This window comes from Chroicocephalus ridibundus, chromosome 4, assembly GCF_963924245.1.
Source record: "Chroicocephalus ridibundus chromosome 4, bChrRid1.1, whole genome shotgun sequence".
NCBI classification, from domain to species: Eukaryota; Metazoa; Chordata; class Aves; order Charadriiformes; family Laridae; genus Chroicocephalus; species Chroicocephalus ridibundus.
In genome coordinates, this window is record NC_086287.1 from 3080140 (window position 1) to 3097244 (window position 17105).

The following is a 17105-nucleotide window of genomic DNA, read 5'->3' on the forward strand; positions in this document are numbered from 1 at the left end:
AACACCTCTATGGAGGCAGCTATCAATATATTCTCCCCACTGCAGAGAGAGTGCATGTGCGCAAAAGGTAGGCACAAGTGATTTTCCAAAGATTATACCACAAGTATGCAGAAAAACTTGAATAAGACCTGGTATTTTCCAGCTCCTAGTCTTATGCCATTTGTTTTATACATTGCTGCCTTGATGAAAAGAAAGTCCATAAAAAGGAAAGCTTCCCCGAAGAAGTCACAGCTATTAGAATAAAATCAGAAAAACAGAAGGAGGGTTTACATGTATTCAGGAAAAAGAGAATCTATCAGGGAGAAAAAAAACCCAAAACAAAAGACAACCTTATGAAATGTCACCCCGTTACATTAAATTTAAGTCGTTGAAAACCAGTGTTCCAGGATACAATTTTTATAAACATGTTTTATTTGTCTTACTTATACCATTAGAACTGTAACTGCTGGCTGTCATTTCCCTTAAAAGGGGAAATCAATTCAAACACATACTGGTGCTTTTCAAAAGATAGCAATTAAAAGGGCAGCAGCAGCGGGCATTTGAGATTTCTTAAAACCTTCAAGGCTGCAGGAAAGACAAAAGGACATGTGACCAAAAGTGTTATGATTATCCATTAGAGATTTCCATCAGTACCGGCATCAGTTATTTAGGTGATAATACAGCAAGGTCAAGTATTAGTGACAGACAATGTGCAAGTCATAAGGAATGATAGAGAATACCAATCCTTACAAAAGTCATTGCTATCAAAGAAACTTAAAAGTGTTTCAAAGAGATATCTAAATACTTCACATCAAATATACCGTGGCCATCCAGATCATATCTCACATTTGTTGCAAAATTTTGTTGAAGTGCCAAATCAAAGCTTTTTTTTCTTTCTTCTTTAAAAAAAATAATAAAAATTACACAAGTACATTAGCAGTTATGCAAGCGATCTTAAATCCTTAGCCACAGTAAACAGGGCCCTGGCGATGAGGAGTGCTGTAGCTAAGGGTGCTTCTTCTTTGTCAAAAACCGGCTAAAAGCCTATTTGTCTATTTAGGGAAATATGCATCACTACGCATCTTTAACTGTTCAGTGCTTCAATTTAACAAGAAAAAGCTGAAATGCAGTTGCTCTACCAAGCCACACTTCACCTTTTCCATCCTTTCATGGGAACATTAAGTTTTGTCAACTGCCACCACAGTAAATCTTTATGAATTTGCAGATTTTATCCAAATTTGTTACGTCACTTTTAAATGTCAGAAGTGAGTCTTTGTTTTTTCCTGCCACTTCAGTTAACCATGGAGATGGGATCACCCTGAAAATTGCCTTTTTTGCTTTACTCTTAGCAAGGGTGAGGAATCTGAATCTCATGTGCAAGGCTCAAGATGATGCTTAGGACAGAACATGCAGAGTAAACGTTGTTTCGTTCCTTTCCATATCCAGGTAATATAAAGCTGGCAACTGTAGTCCTGTCATTATGGGTAATGAAAATAGTCCCTTTACAACAAACTTCCTGTAAGGGAGAACAAATAGATAATAACTCTTCTGGTAACATGTATAGTACACTGGCCAGTGTGTTTTTGGCGTTTAATGTAATCCTGTGAATTTCTTTAATTCACTTGCTGAGCATTCATTTGAGGCATCCCTCTGTTTGGTCTTGGGGGCCCTCCACGACCTAGAAAACATATAAAAAAGACACTTGAATTATGCATGAAGTCAGGTTATTTTAAAAAATTCCTAAAAGCTCTAGTCTAAACTGGGTAAGAATTCCCAGGCTTGTATCTAGACTGTGTATGGTTCTAAAAGCTCCTTCAAATCAAAACTCAACAGCATGTAACCTGTCTTTACAGTTTTCAGCTTTATCCCAATACTTTTTTTTCCTCAGAACTACTTAAAATCACTTCAAGTAAAAATGAAGAAAAAAATATAATCCAGTCATGAAAATATGAATATAAAACTAAAAGTTCTGCAGTAATGTAAGGAATAATTGGTCTACAGTATTTTAAGTCAGTCCTGTGAGCTAACGAATCATGTTTTAACTTCCGTTCTTTTATTCCTTTGTTAAGAGACTGCCGGTAGCTCACGTTCTCAGTATTATAAGAATTGTAGGTCTCTTGGGGAATCCCTCTCATGTTTGCCTGCACACCCCTGACAATGAACCTCAAGACTTTTCTTCATTATCCTTGTGCTTCCTAAAATACGCTCACAGTTTCACCACAGCCTAATTCTACGCTGAACTTCAGGCCACAGTTCCACACTACAGGGCTGTCAGTACCAAGACAGTCAAAGACAGAAGTCTTCAAAACCAAACTACCACACAGAACTCTGGTTTCATGGACAGTGCAATGTACAGCCTTGCCTCTCATGGATATGGACTCTCAAGGAATAAATCAAGATTCTCATGGAAATATCTGTATATTCTATATATTCTCATGGAAATATCGGATGAGACAGGAGAGTCTCATCACCAAAGATCTACTAAAACTAAGAACAACTGTGGAAGCAGTGTTGAAAATACTATCTAGAAGTTTAACTACAGCCTCATTATGTATGTGGAGTTTTTTGTTTGTTTTCTCAGATGAATATGTGGCAAACACCCTTACGAAGCTACAGGACGACACACTTCCCACAAGCTAAAAGCAACAATTCTCTCAGATCAAGTAACAGATGAGCATGGAGGGAGGTTATGTGTTCTTAGATCAAAAGAGACTTCCACAACAGATGAAGTAGGACATTAGGCTGCAACAGAGTAACATACGATTTAAGGCTGACAGCCAACTGAAGCCTCTGTCTGTTTTATAAACACGTCTTACCTGCAAACTACTAATGCACCTAGTAAGTAGATCTTAAGTCTTGGTAAACCTCACCAAAAAAACCCAAGTAAATCACTTTCCTACGGCTTTCATTAATAAAAGGGAACTAAATGGTTCTGTTAAAGTGTCAAAAGCAATTGTTGTTTTAAATTCTTTTCAAAGGAACAGCCAGCTACGCTTCCACTACAAGTTCCAAGGATCACAGTATAATTCCAGTCATCAGGGACCTCGAGAGGTCCTCCAAGTCCAATCTCCGTTCAAAAGCAGGGTCAACTATGAGGTCAGAGGAAAGTAAGCTTATTCTTTAATTGTGACCTGCTCAATAAGGAGTGAGGCGGCTTTTTAAATCCAAAACTATAGAAGGTAGATTTAAAAACCTCCATTCAGCCCAAATCAATTATTCACTACTTAGGAATTACCTCTAGGAGCTCCCCGAGGTCCACTTTGTCCAGAGCCACGTTTGAAATTCTGTTGATATCCATCCTGAAGCAAAGACATGAAAAAAGTTACAACATAAAACCTGGGCATTTTGTCACGTTTCAGGAAGCTATTAGTTGCCAACAAAATAAGCAGCTTTTAAAACTATGTGCACTGACAAAACACTTGTGACTTCAACATATAGCATTTTGTTGGTTTAAATCATCTTGGAAAAATAAATTCTGACTCCTACCAGTACCCAGGAGGAATAATAAAACATACAATGACAAATTCTCTCTCCAGTTACAGGATATGTTGTTCGACAGAAGTAAGAAATGTAAATAGACATATTTGGTGTTCGAATTTTTCAAAGTATACAGAGGTCAAACAGATGAAGTTGCTGAAGGACCAGTCAATAAATGAAGCGACATTCTAACGGCAGGATCGAAATCTGTCATCTCATTTACTTATAAATACTTGTTTAGGGATATGCAGAGTTCGACGTTTTCCAGTCAGTCTAAGTTTTGAGCATACTTCCTTCAGAACAATGAAATTCTGAGCAAGTTTCAGAATAACGTATCAGCATTGCAGAAGACAGGCAATCCCAAACAAGTTTGAAAAGTCAATTTCAAAGGATTTACGTTCTTCAAGTTTCTCTCACAAAGCTGTGAAAACAATTACGTTTAAGGCAGAGTTCTTTAGTAATTCCTTTATAGATCAATCAGCCAAAACCAACACATTTAGTATTCTGCTATTTCCAAGTATCTATTTAGTACCAGAAACTTTTGTCTTCATTAACAATAAAAAAAGCCCTCGGAAAAGTTTTGACTAGTAGATTTGAGTGCTTTTGTTGACAAGTACTTTTTTCTTCTACTTCTAGACTGTCACAACATAATGATAGCTTACCCGCTGGTAGTTTGAATAATCCCGAGGAGCATTAAATTGGGGCTGCGTGTAACCGCTGTTTGGAGTGTTGGAAAAGGAAGGACGGTAGCCATCATATCCTCCTAAGGAACAGGGTACAAACAGGGTACAAGTCTTTCACTTGGAAATGATTGCCTATTACTTTATGCTACCATATAAAGAAATGCAGTAACAGCATTTTACCTAAACCTGAGGGCAAAAACCCTTTTACTAAGTACTGTTTACCTGCAAGTCAAGCAAATGTTTGCAACACCAGTGCTAATACCATCACCCAGAAATAGGAATGAAGATCTCGTAAGAACTGAGGAGACAGCAATTCAATGCACTGCTCTAGTAATTTGAAGTTTGATTTACGTAACATTTAATCCAGAGCTAAAGATAATACTATGATCTAAATGTAACAGAGGTGACCTGCAAGGCCACAACAGCCAACTCAAGCAAGAAGCTGCTCCTGAGCAGACTCTCCTGAGTGCTGGGAACCATGTCCAAGGATGGTTCCAGTCCCAAGGGTCCAACACTGGGAATCCAGATCAATTTTAAGCACGCAAGTAGTGACCACTGCGTTCCCTACTACAAGCAGTTGTATTTTTGTTATACGGGTTTCTCCTCTACTCTCCAACCACACAAGAGGAAGAGAACATGGTGACAGCACACAGTACTGTATCTGTTAGTCTAATCCTGAACACCTGGCAAGGAAATGGTCTCTCTCTCCCATTCTAACATACATCTCTTCATTAATATTGACAGCCACATATAATCATCTCCAGGAATCGTGAATGCTCTCTTGTTTATCCAGAACTATCATTCCTCCGCTCTCGTTAATTCTCTCAGAGTAATGGCTTTGGGACTTTTTTGTTCTTTTATTTCTACATTATCCAGCCTATCCTCAATATGATGAAACATGGAACTCTAAAAAACACTGCTTCTACCATAACTCAAAATAAAAAACATTTCTGAAGTACCAATTGGCATCTGAATCCCTCCCTTGATGGCTGTGAAATTCTGTTGGCTATTTCTGTGTTTGCTTTTACTTGCAGTAGAGGCCTAATCAAATTAACACTAAGGCTTCAGCACATAACAGAAAGTAAGTGTTTCTTTGTTTACATCCTAGTAAGAAGCCTAACCAAACACCTAAAATTTAAGTTGCTTAAGTTAGCTAAAGCAAACGGAATTTTTACTACAAGTTTAAGTATCTTGCAGAGATACCACTACAGTATAAAACCAACAGTAGGTCAGTTTAATACTTGGTATCTTGAGATGGTGTTTCCAGAAAGTAAGCAAAAGTCAAATGAGAGTGTTTAATAAAGCTGTTTACCTCTAAATCCATTTGCCGGTCCCCTGTAACCATTCATTAAGCCACGAGCCCCACGTGATCCACCACGAGACACTCCTCGACTGTTATAATAAGGCTGACTGTTACGTGGAAATCCAGTATTCTGTTGAGGAGGTTGCTGGTGGTTACCTGCAACTTGATGGGTCTGGTCCGGGGAACCATGGTAAGTACCAACCACTATATTGAAAGCAGGGAGAAAAAACAAAGTATAAAAGTCTGCATTTCTTTATTTATGTTCCCATATATACTCTCTGCCAACTCAACATTCAAAGCTTTGAAATACCATTGAGCACATCAATAAATGCTCACCCATTCAAAGAAAAATAATCTGCAGAATTAAGTAAAAAGTACAGCAGTCAGATATCTCACAATATTAGAATAACCCAGAAATGGGAGAAAGTTGATTTAAGTCAGCATCAAGAAGTCTCTAGTGCAAGCTCAGCAACAAGTGTTCCTAATGTAGGTACAATTCTCCTGTGCTACTTCAAATCCTTTAAAAATCAGCAACACATACTCTGGAAAAAGCAGTATAATTCCTCCTCTCTGAACTAGCAGAGAGAAACTAATAAATCTTGGCTTTCACTAAATCCTCTGTTAGGTGTTGCTGTGCTCACTAAGGTGAGATTGACGGGAACATTTTAACAGAGCCGCTGTTTTGACTGTCAGGCTGGGGGGTCCTTTCTTTATACAGGACGTGTAAATCAAGAGGCAGGAGCTGACTGGATAGCTTGAGACTATCTGCACCTTTGAAGTAAGGTATGCCACAACATCTTCACAGGAATCACCAGGAACGAAGTGGATTACAGAAGCAATCCAAGGACCAAATGCACAGTAAGAGTAATAAAAGATGGAATTCTGTACATAAGAGCAAAACAGCTTTAAAATTTAGCCTGGTAACAAATGCTGAAGTAAGATCTCAAAGAAAATTTTTAAGTGATAAAGCCCCTCAGGAAGATTTCTCCATCATCCATCAGGGAGCACAACTTCACGTCTACTTCACCCAGCCACGGAGTGCTGTGGAACTTTTGCATATGTAGATCCTCCCTTCTCCTCAACTTCCCATTGATTCTCATGAAATGCATGAAGTGGTCATCCTTTTGATTGTTTAATTAGTGTGCAGGTTTTGTTCTAAGGGCACTGCATTTTCTGCGTATCAACAGTTACATTTACTTAGCTGTTATATTAAGCTAAGCATTTCATATTGTATGGTCCACCTTCAACACCAGCATTCCCCAGACTGTCTTTCTGCCATGTGCGGTATATGGCTCAAAAAACATCTAGATAGACAAGGAAAACTTGGTTCTCCCTCTTCTCACCTACCCGCCCCAGTATCCCTCCTTGCAAGGAAGACAAAATTCAAGCTCGTAGAAAAAGGATCAGGCTCTTTTTCCCTGCTTCACCTCCAGCAGTTATTAGCACTTCACCCTTGTCATCTCTGTCCTGTGTCCTTCACTCAAAATCCCGCTCTGCATCTGCAAATTTTATCTCAGTGGAAAGTGAGGAGTGTGCTGGGAGAGCAACAGCTTTGTACAGACTTTTTTTTTTTTTGAAGTTGCTAACTTGGAAAGCATTCTGCCTGCTGTATTCAAACCATGTCTAACTGATTTCGGCAAAAGATTCTAGATCTTTATGAACCTTACATCGTCTGTGAGAAGCAGTCCATATTTGCTCTCAATTGTAGCTTACTATTTCCTTTTTAAAATGTCATCTCAAATAGTACATTGTTGGGTTTTTTTAAAAGCAAATTTAAGGATCATCCAACCTTAACATCAGGAGAGCAGTTACTCCACTATCCTGCTTTCATCTTTAGAATAATCCTTAATCCCGTCAAACCTGTATTGGGTGTGCATGGCAGGTTTTGGTAGTGGGGAGTGGTGGGGCTACAAGGGTGGTTTCTGTGAGAAGCTGCTAGAAGCTTTCCCCATGTCCAATAGAGCCAATGCCAGCCGGCTCCGAGATGGACCTGCCACTGGCCAAGGCAGAGGCCATCAATGACAGTGGTAGCACCTCTGGGATAACATAACTAAGAAGGGGGGGAGGAAACCTGCACAACTGCAGCCAAAGAGGAGTGAAAATACGTAAGAGAAACAGCCCTGCAGACACCAAGGTCAGTGAAGAAGGTGGCGAAGAAGGTGTTCCGGGCACCACAGCAGAGATTCCCCTGCTGCCCATGGTGAGGCAGGCTGTCCCCCCTGCAGCCCATGGAGGTCCACGGTGGAGCTAATATCCACCTGCAGCCCCCAAAGGATCCCATGTCAGAGCAAGTGGATGCCCAAAGGAGAATGGGGCCCTGTGGGAAGCCCATGCTGGAGCAGGCTCCTGGTGGGACCTGTGGCCCCATGGGGTACCCACCACACTGGAGCAGTTCATGAAGATCCCACGCTGGAGCAGGGGAAGAGTATGAGGAGGAAGCAGAGACAACATGTGCTGAACTGACTGCAACCCCCATTCCCCGTTGCCCTACGCTGCTCAGGGGGAGGTGGCAGCTGAGAAAATCAGGAGTAAAGTTAAGCCGGGGGGCGAAGGTGTTTTAAAGATTCAGTTTTATTTCTCATTATCCTACTCTGATTTGATTGGTAATAGATTAAACTGATTTCCCCAACTCAAGTCTGTTTTGCCTGTGCCTGTAATTGGTGAGTGATGTCTCTCTGTCCTTATCTCAACCCACGAGCCTTTCACTGTGTTTTCTCTCCCGCGTCCAGCTGAGGACAGGAGTGATAGAGGGGCTCTGATGGGCATCTGGCATCCAGCCAGGGTCAACCCACCACACCCATATAAAACTGAATCAAGTAGCAAAATTCTTTGAATTTTGAATTTCTTTTGAATCTTTTGAATTTCACCCCCGACAGATATTCCAGCCGAGACAGAGTAACAAAAACCAGGTACTGTTCGGGGGAAAGCGTGGCAAGACTAGGAACATTTCAGAATGTGTGACGTGCTTTGCTGCATCATCTAGGACTTCACAGCCTGATGATCTGCTCTATTCAAGCTATTGCCATTTTAGTTTTTGCTCAAATAAGTTTACCTGTCTGGAGTTGTTCTTGCTGAAGATCTGATTGTTCTACTTGGTGAGGCTGATTGGAGAAACTCTGGTTGTAACTGGCCTGGTACTGATTTTGCTGCTTAAGGGTTTCTGGCTCATTAACAGGAGGAACAGGTGCATTCATGTTGAATACCTATAATGTTAGAAAAATAGCTCTCTGGTCCAATTTGTTTTTTACAATTCCTCATCGCATCATGTAAAGTAGTATGCAAGTCTGAGAATGTGAATAACCAAAGACTACTTTATGTAATCCCATGACTGATTCCAGTGTTTGCATAAAAACACAAGGAATGACTACCAAAACAAAGGGATTCAATATTAATTTATTACTTACTGTTTGCATGGATTGGAATGGAGCTGCATTAACATTGATTCCGCTGCTATGCAAAGGTTTGCTAGATCCAGCCTGGAACACCTGCGGCTGGGATGCAGTGGGAAGTGATGACGATGACGGGGTCTGGTCTGCATTCAGTGACATTGAAGCCTAATAATTAAAACAAAGACCATTTTGGCAGCTTTTGAGTAATACAAAAAATTAACTTAAAAACTTCACTTTTTTTTTTTTTAAAAAAGTGACAATACCTCAGGTTCACCTCAACAAATGAGTATTTTCTACTTCAGCTGAACAGCCTCATTCACAACAGCATAATGGGAGATGAAAAACCTAGCAGTCTTTTCCCTCATTAACTTGAAACACAACTAGAAAAATCTAGAAGGGGAAATGAGCAAGTTTTTGGGCTAACTGCCAGCCAATGGAAAAAAATAAATCACATTTCCTAAGCCAACAACACTGATGCCTAGCTGCCGTTGTTGACATGTTACCTCTAACTAAACAAACAATCTTTTAAGACAAAAAGTCTTACTATGAAGGACTTACTGGTCACAGACAGGCTCAAAATTTTGAAATTAAACAGAACTGAAGCGGCCCTACCAGTACGTAACTAAAAATTACAAAGCTTTGTACAAAGAAACATGGACTAACATTTGATCACACCTGCAAGCAGAGTCCTTCCCACCCCTGTGAAATCTGACTTGCCTGAATCTGGTCAATTGATTCTTTCTGTGGCCGTTGCTCTGTTGTGTGAGAAGGCTGATACATGGGTTGGGAGGCTGTATATCCCTCACTTGTAGAAGAAACCAAGGGAACCTGACAAAATAAACCCCAAAGCGCCCCAGAAGTCAGCTGATGCTCACACACAGTTTCAGGAAAAGTATCACAGAACTCTGGAATGAATGTTACTCTCTAGTAAAAGTACGTATTTCCTGCAAATCTTTACAAACCTTAAAAATTGAGTACTTTAACAAGTAGATGTTCAAGCACCTCATCTTGTCATATACTCTAACGTGTCACACCAACCACCCCCCACCAGATTGTAGTCTGTGGATATTTCTCAATCAGTTGGACGTGTATTTGCTTTTACTGCAGAACATCCACATCCTCCTCCTCATTTCCTTATGCAACCCCAGCTACCATTACAATAAAGCTGGGGAAAGAAACTGAGACAGAGATATATACAGAAGTTTAAATGAGAGAAACTCCAAGCTCATACAGAAATAGAGAATGCTTCCAATGGACTAAAGTTGCTCATTTTACAGCCTCTGCTCCCTTACACAGAGTCCAGTGAAAACTGGCCAACAAAGCAGAGGACTTTGCATTTAAGGCCACTGGAGACGTTAAGAGGCAACCGATAACAACTGATGGGTGTGTTCACATTGCTTTGTTGAACTTTCAAAAGGAAGCTTAGCTACTGCTTGCAAGATCCCCAAGGGAATCATTGGCAGGAGTGGCAGAGGAAAGGAAAATAAGAAGAGAAAAATCCATTGGGGTAAAGTCACAGACATCATTTAACCATAAAGTAAAAGCTAGTGCAGAGAGAACTCTGACAAAAAAATTATTCTACACCTACAAAACAACAGAACTCCTGAGAGTACTAGCACTTCAGCAGTTACATAAAGAGGAAACTCAGGAAAAGACCCACATTCCTGTTACATAGAAATAAGTGACTTAAATCTTGCAGATCTAATCTGGACAAGATCAAGCAATTTATACTACCATCAGTCTGAGACACACAATCTATCCAGCCTTTTCTTTTTGTTTTCAAACACCTACAGGGATCAGATTCATAACTTGAGACCAGCAGATTCGTTCAGAGATGACACACGTGCTTAATTTTCCTATTCAGGAAATTCTTTAATCACGAGACAATTCGGTAAGAAACTGGCACATCTTACTGAAAAGGTGAATAGACCATTTATACATTGCAGAAGCACGCGTAAGAAATCCTACTTAAACAGGAATTTCAGGAAAGCTGAATAGCTGAAAACAGCATTCAAACTCATTCTGACTGCTCTAAAACTCGCAGTATTAAAATACTACCCAAGCAAGCAACTGGGACTCATCCTTAACAGAACCAGTCAAAAATAGCACCACAAACTATATAGTTAATCCATTAAATTTATTTGTGGTCTGATGCCCACTTCAACAGATACAGACTGCCTTTTAACCAAGTTCTTTTGAGTTTGGCATTTCTGTCACAAATGAAGGACAACTTGCTTCTACCTGAATTAGAAATATCACTACGTATGGCTTAAGCTGAATGAGAACAGTACTAGGCAAAGACTGACATTTAGTGGGAGACATCCCTGCCCAAGGCAGGACAGTTGGAACTAGATGGTATTTAAGGTCTCTTCCAACCCAAACCAGTCTGCGATTCTGTGTGATTCTGTGACATGTCAATTTATTAGTCCATCTTGAACAGAATGCAGAGAAACCTCAAGTTAAACTGCTATATTAGAGTAGCACTAACAGGCAGCATTCCAAACAAAGTACTTCCTCTGAATCATGAAAAAAAACCCACTTAAAATTCACCACTGTCACACGGGATACAGATTTTAAATGATGGCAGTCTAACACACAGGCACCTGGAACTCTATTTGTGAAATGAAAAATCACATCCACACACCGAATTTGAAGACTGAGGTGAGCTCCACAGATTGAAAGAACGGGGAGAAGTCCATATTGGGCCATCACAACGAGCACTGCAAACTGCAACTGCTTCTGGGCTTGTGCCCTTCAGTTAGGCCTCTCATTAGAAATGCAGTTTCCTCAATAAACTCCTACTTCAACCTTGAACCCAACAGTTTTCCAAACAGGGTAATACCTGATAAGATTCCATTACAGAAGATATGCAATGTCTGAATAGCATAAAAGCTCTATGTAGTAATGCTTCTAAGTGATAATGCTGAAGAGATAATGGACATAACAAATTTCCCAAAATGAGTGCTTCAGCTTTTTCTTTGAGTTCGTCATATAGTTAGGAATGAAGTCATCTTATAACATCAAAACTAAAATAATTTAAAATCCCAAATACAATTTACTAAATACATTACCTGTGTAGCTTCTGGTTGCACAGGAACTTGATTAGGCTGGGCAAGTCTTGACTCAGCATGAACTGAAGTAAAATAATTTCAGTTACTACATTGTACAATCAAACCTTTCACAGAACAGCATCACCATCTTATCCAACTCAGTTATTTGAGAGCTCATCATCGTGAAGATGATTATGCCTTTGGCATGGCAAAGCTACACTCAAAATACCAATTACTATTTCCATGCAAAGTACGTTTTTTTTCTAGTTGTCCAAAATAATCCAGCGATTTCCAAAAGGCTAAGCAAAACTATTTTGTTCATTTAAAAAAAAGTTTAAAACGTTCCACACTTGCAAGCAAAATGTAGAAGCAAGTGAGAATCTGAAGTCTACAAATAGTATGCTTCAAAAGTACAATCACATTTCTGAGAAAAACACGCTTTAACTGCGCGGTATTATTACTTGTGATGATCTCTTTACTATGTAGCAGTAACTGAAGCATTTCTAATAGCTGACTTGCAGACTTTCCCAATATTTATGTTTAGGATTTACCATTACAAACCTGGAGGGCAAACCATTTGTGGCATGTCCAAATTCTGTGCTGGATTCATGGGCTGCGCAGACACAATGGCAGGATCGAGTGTTTGGTTCTCAAACTCCAGCATAGAGTCCTGGGAAAAAAATAAAAATAAGAGCAAATCCAACTTACTGCATTTTAAAAATATTAACATTCAGAGTGCAGAAATTACCAGGTTACAATAAAGAAAGCTTAGTCCAGTTACACAATTTCTGGTTTTACCACACAGTTTAAGTCAATGAAGATGCTAAAAATTCCAAAATGTATTTATCACAATAAAAATTCAGTCCATGTACACAAATTACAGCTTATCTGACAAAAAGATAACTGGAGGGAGATTTCAATAGCCTGATAGAATAGGCAGTGATCTACTCTTTGTTCTTTATCCTAAATTAACACTTTGTAGGGAGAAACAAAAAAAGGAACATAAAAAGTGTATGCCTCATTTGTTGCCAAGCTGTCTACTCTTTTCTTTGCAGAGGAAGAGGAGAGGCTTTTTCTGAGGTATTCCATTATGTCCCAATGCATTTCTAGTTGGATCTAACTTTAGAGATTCAAGAGAACCTTCAAGAAGCAACTAAAAAAAACATTCTCTTCACGTGTTGTAGAATTTTTTCACAACACAAAATTCAGAACTAGCTTACAGAAGGGATATTTTACATCTGGTCTCACTTAAACAGAATACACGCTACGGCACCCCATGATGCCCAACCTTCTGCCTTCTCTGTGGATTTAGTACAAACAAGGACTAAAAAGCTAAATAACATTCTCATTGTACTTTGACTTTGGATGAGATCTTGCCACACAGCACTATACTGTTTGCAAGACCACTGTATTTTCCAAATAAATTACAGCAGACTCTTTAAATCGTGACTAACATCCAAAAAGCGTTATTTTGTGTTTCTTTGACTCTAGCTTCACAGTACCATGGTGGGTTCCATCATACCTGCATGAAGTTATATGGGCCCTGCATCTGCGCCATAAGGTCCTGTACTCGCTGTCTTCTAACAAGAGGATCTGCTTGAGCCACAGTAGTGAGCGTGTGAGGTTCAGGAACCGGAGGAGATGTAGCTTGTGTCTGTTGCTGCAGCGAGTTTACAACCTAATAAGAAACAAGTAACCGACTGAAATTTCAGCTTAAGATAGCACCGCACAGAAGTGACTCAATATTTCTTGAAATTTATGGCTATTGCCTAATTCATTATGGTCACAATTACTATAATATTCTTGAAGAAAAATACCACATCCTCCCAGTCAGGCCAGTACTGGTGCTGGCCAGGTACTGACCCGAGCACTTCACAGGATGAGAAAGTTTAGAGACTGTGCTCTATTTTCTTTCTATCTATTCTATTCCCCATCAAGAACAGCACCAACAAAAATTGGTTCAATATTATGGGGATTTTTTTAGAGCAGGATTTGAGACAGCAATTTATCAACATTTGCAAATTTAAAGAAAGTTAGGGAAAGGTAAGTTTCAGAAATAAGCACACATGAAGAACAATTCTTCTCTCATACCTTTTCAGTAATGTAAGTAGAGTCAGAATTTTTGTCTTTCGTAAGACTTCTAAAGTCTAAATTTTCATAGCCATGTCTAGACCCAAGGTCTCAAGTGTTATCCTAGCTAACTGATTTATGGTCTCAGAGAACAGCAGGCAGCATTGCGGGATGGGAAGATTGCAGAGAGCACTGTGGGGGGACACCAGAAGCCCAGAAGCAGAAGCACAACTTACAGCAGGCAAGAAAGCTCAGATTTACTAGACATATTCCACTATGGTGCATATAAACAAAGGTACAGACAGCAACATGCTTTCCAATACCACCTTATCAAAGACAGCAGAGCAACCAGGAAAGCTGAACATGAGCATCTAAGAACAACCATCAACAAGGAGCTTGAAAACAGATCGTTACGAGGACACCTGACCTGCACAAAGTAGCACTTCCGTGGTCCTAACCGGTTTTGCTCTTTAGGCCACTCCCATAATACAGAAGTGCCATTTTCAATTTGCATTCATGTCAACAACTGTCCTTTAATGAGAAGATAACTGTCAATAACTTGTCTATCGCTTCTCTATTCCCAGGAGCTTTTCATCATTAATAATCTTCCAGATAAACATGTAAGCCTTAAACTTACAGTTGCACAGGATATAAGTGCTATTAATTATTATTATAAATTAATGCACCTGAAAGTTCAAAATATTTAAATAAAGTATCTGGTTTCTTATTAAAACTGCAGAACAGAGTTTTGTACAGCTGTCATCACAAGTGCCAAAACAGTCTCTTTTGGACCAGTTCTATAATCATATGTCTGAATTTCCAACTTTAACTCCCTCTATCCACCCTCAAAGCCTTTAAATTTTTTTTTAAACTTCTCAAAGAAACCAACAGCGCTTCCCAGGATGCCTACTCTTTCCTCAGATATACAAACATTGTCTGTGTGTGACATTCCGCACATGCAATTGCCTCACAAACTCCAATGACTCTTTCCTTGACATAATGCCGAGCCATCTCGAACAGAAAATTAAATAATATTTTAAAAAATTAAAATCTCTCAACAAAACTAAAAGCCGATCACTACCTACATTCCTCTTCAAGATTCCCTTCAGATCCAGATCTCCACTATGAGCAATCCAAGGGGAAGTAATGTGACAACTCCCATGGGAGTACGCTCTAAGGCTGTCCACACCGGCAAACCACCACAACTGCTCTGCTGTATTACACAGACCACAAACTCCAAATTATGGCCTGTTTCCAAATTAAGAGTGAATTCCTTGTGAGTGGAAAAAACATCTTTTTGAAAATGTCATCAGGAGCGCATATACAAAGCTCTCGCACATTACAAAGCTGTAAAATGAAAGTAAAGAAAAAAGGCAAGCCGGATGACTAGGTGAAACTTGAGAGGTAAAACCAGCAGCTACTCGTCTCCTGCACAATCATTATCAAAAATGTTCTCAATTATTTGAGTACTATTGCTCAACTTAGGAAGTCCAAGCCATTCTTAACAATTCAGTATCTTCAAGAAAAAACAAGCTGACGGAATAAGCAAGAACACAGAACAGGGACAAAATTTTATCAAACGTTTTCCTTTTTCACAAATAGTACAGTACTAACTTCAGATGGTGCTTAGCATTTTATGTTATCTTTTTCAAACCTCTTTTTTTTTTTTTTTAGTGCCAAAAGGAACTGCTTGGGGCCTATTCCTTTCCTCTTATTATCACTACCAGGTACTTAGACCTATTATAATCATAGCAGGATGAAACTACTAAAAAAATAAAATATGTTCAAGTTCTGCATATTAAGTTTCCAATGAACAGGCTCTAGTTCTAAAGTTAACAGCTAACAGCCTGCTGCATGAAAAAGGTACAGAGACTACTTAAATGTAAGAATCATTATTCAGAAAGCAAATTATTACCCAACTACATCTCCATTCGTCTTGGGGGCATAGCAGCAAGGTGGAATTCTTTCTTTTTCTGCAGAATAGCAGAAATTGCACGCTCCCCTTCTGCCACCCTGCCTCCTGCCACTCGACCTCTGCCCAGACACAGTCAGAGAACGAGAGGGTTGAGAAGGCCAGGGGGCAAAGGAGGAGGAAAGAAGAAGTGAGACCACAAACCAACCAGAATGTTGTCAGTCTGGCAGTCACAGAACAGATTTTCCAGTTCTACAAAAAATACGCACACATTCATCCAACCAAAGTTCCATAATCTAAGACAGAGAACTGTCTATACAAGCAGGTTCAGTTTCAGGCACTTATTACAAAGGAAGCAGTTAAAAAAAATAAAATCAAACAAACAAACCTCAACAACAAGCAGAAGCCACCCAAACCCAGATCAACAACAACAAAAAAATGACCCCACAAACAAAATCTCCACTATTACCAATAAAAGACATCTTCACCAAAATTAAAACATCATATAATCGAAATGCAAATACAATTCTGAGAATTCACAAGCAAATTCTTCAGTTTATAAAGAAATGTCATTGTGAGACACCATCATTTCTCAAACTATAAACATACCATACCCACAAATCTTGAATGTATCACATCTACTCAACCATTACTGAAAAAGAGAGGAGTTTGTGATATCCTTCCTCTTCATAAACAATTAGGGAAATTCTTCTGCATAAATATTCTCTTTCAGAATACCACCAGCTTCCAAAAAGAACAGCTGTCATTTGCAGCTCTCACTCTGCTAATGCCACAACTACCTTGAGCTGTATAGAGCCTTTGTGCCCACATGTATCATCACATTCCCTAAGGATAACTCAGTTGCATTCCCACGAGAAATGGGCTTTTGGTGCCAGCAAGAATAATTTCAAAGACCGTTATTCTCTATTTCCCCTTTTTGTGCTAAATCTGAGAAAATAAGGTTCTTAATTATGAAGATGCAGTCTTCAAATTGCTTATCTGTACATAGTCCAAAAAACTGAGACCAAAGTATATATAATTTGTATTGGTTTACAAAAACAAAGCTGATATAATGCGGATTTAGCTGACTAGTAGAGATGCGTGGAAAATCAGGAGTTTCTGAAATTCGTCTGATACAAAACTACAACCTGAATTCTTTTACCATACCAGTACAGTTACTGCATATTATTATTATTCCCATGAAGAAGCATGCGAGTTTTCAACTGTGCAATACAGTCTTAC

The 17105-nt window shown here is 39.3% G+C and overlaps 1 protein-coding gene across 4 annotated transcripts in view; it reads right to left on the minus strand.

Annotated features, from left to right (window-relative positions):
* Nucleotides 1-390: 390 nt before the first annotated feature.
* Nucleotides 391-17105, minus strand: part of CAPRIN1 (cell cycle associated protein 1) — a 37687-nt gene continuing 20972 nt past the window's right edge. For 3 of the 4 annotated variants that reach the window (XM_063333690.1, XM_063333693.1, XM_063333691.1), the window contains 10 exons: nt 13404-13559; nt 12443-12551; nt 11903-11964; nt 9549-9659; nt 8847-8996; nt 8495-8645; nt 5452-5646; nt 4119-4219; nt 3215-3278; nt 391-1657 (listed from right to left, as the gene is read on the minus strand). In XM_063333690.1, the coding sequence (XP_063189760.1) occupies nt 1593-1657; nt 3215-3278; nt 4119-4219; nt 5452-5646; nt 8495-8645; nt 8847-8996; nt 9549-9659; nt 11903-11964; nt 12443-12551; nt 13404-13559 (1164 nt within the window). In that variant the 3' untranslated portion in view covers nt 391-1592. The remainder of the gene's footprint in view (nt 1658-3214; nt 3279-4118; nt 4220-5451; nt 5647-8494; nt 8646-8846; nt 8997-9548; nt 9660-11902; nt 11965-12442; nt 12552-13403; nt 13560-17105) is intronic. The other variant, XM_063333694.1, reaches the window with a different exon arrangement.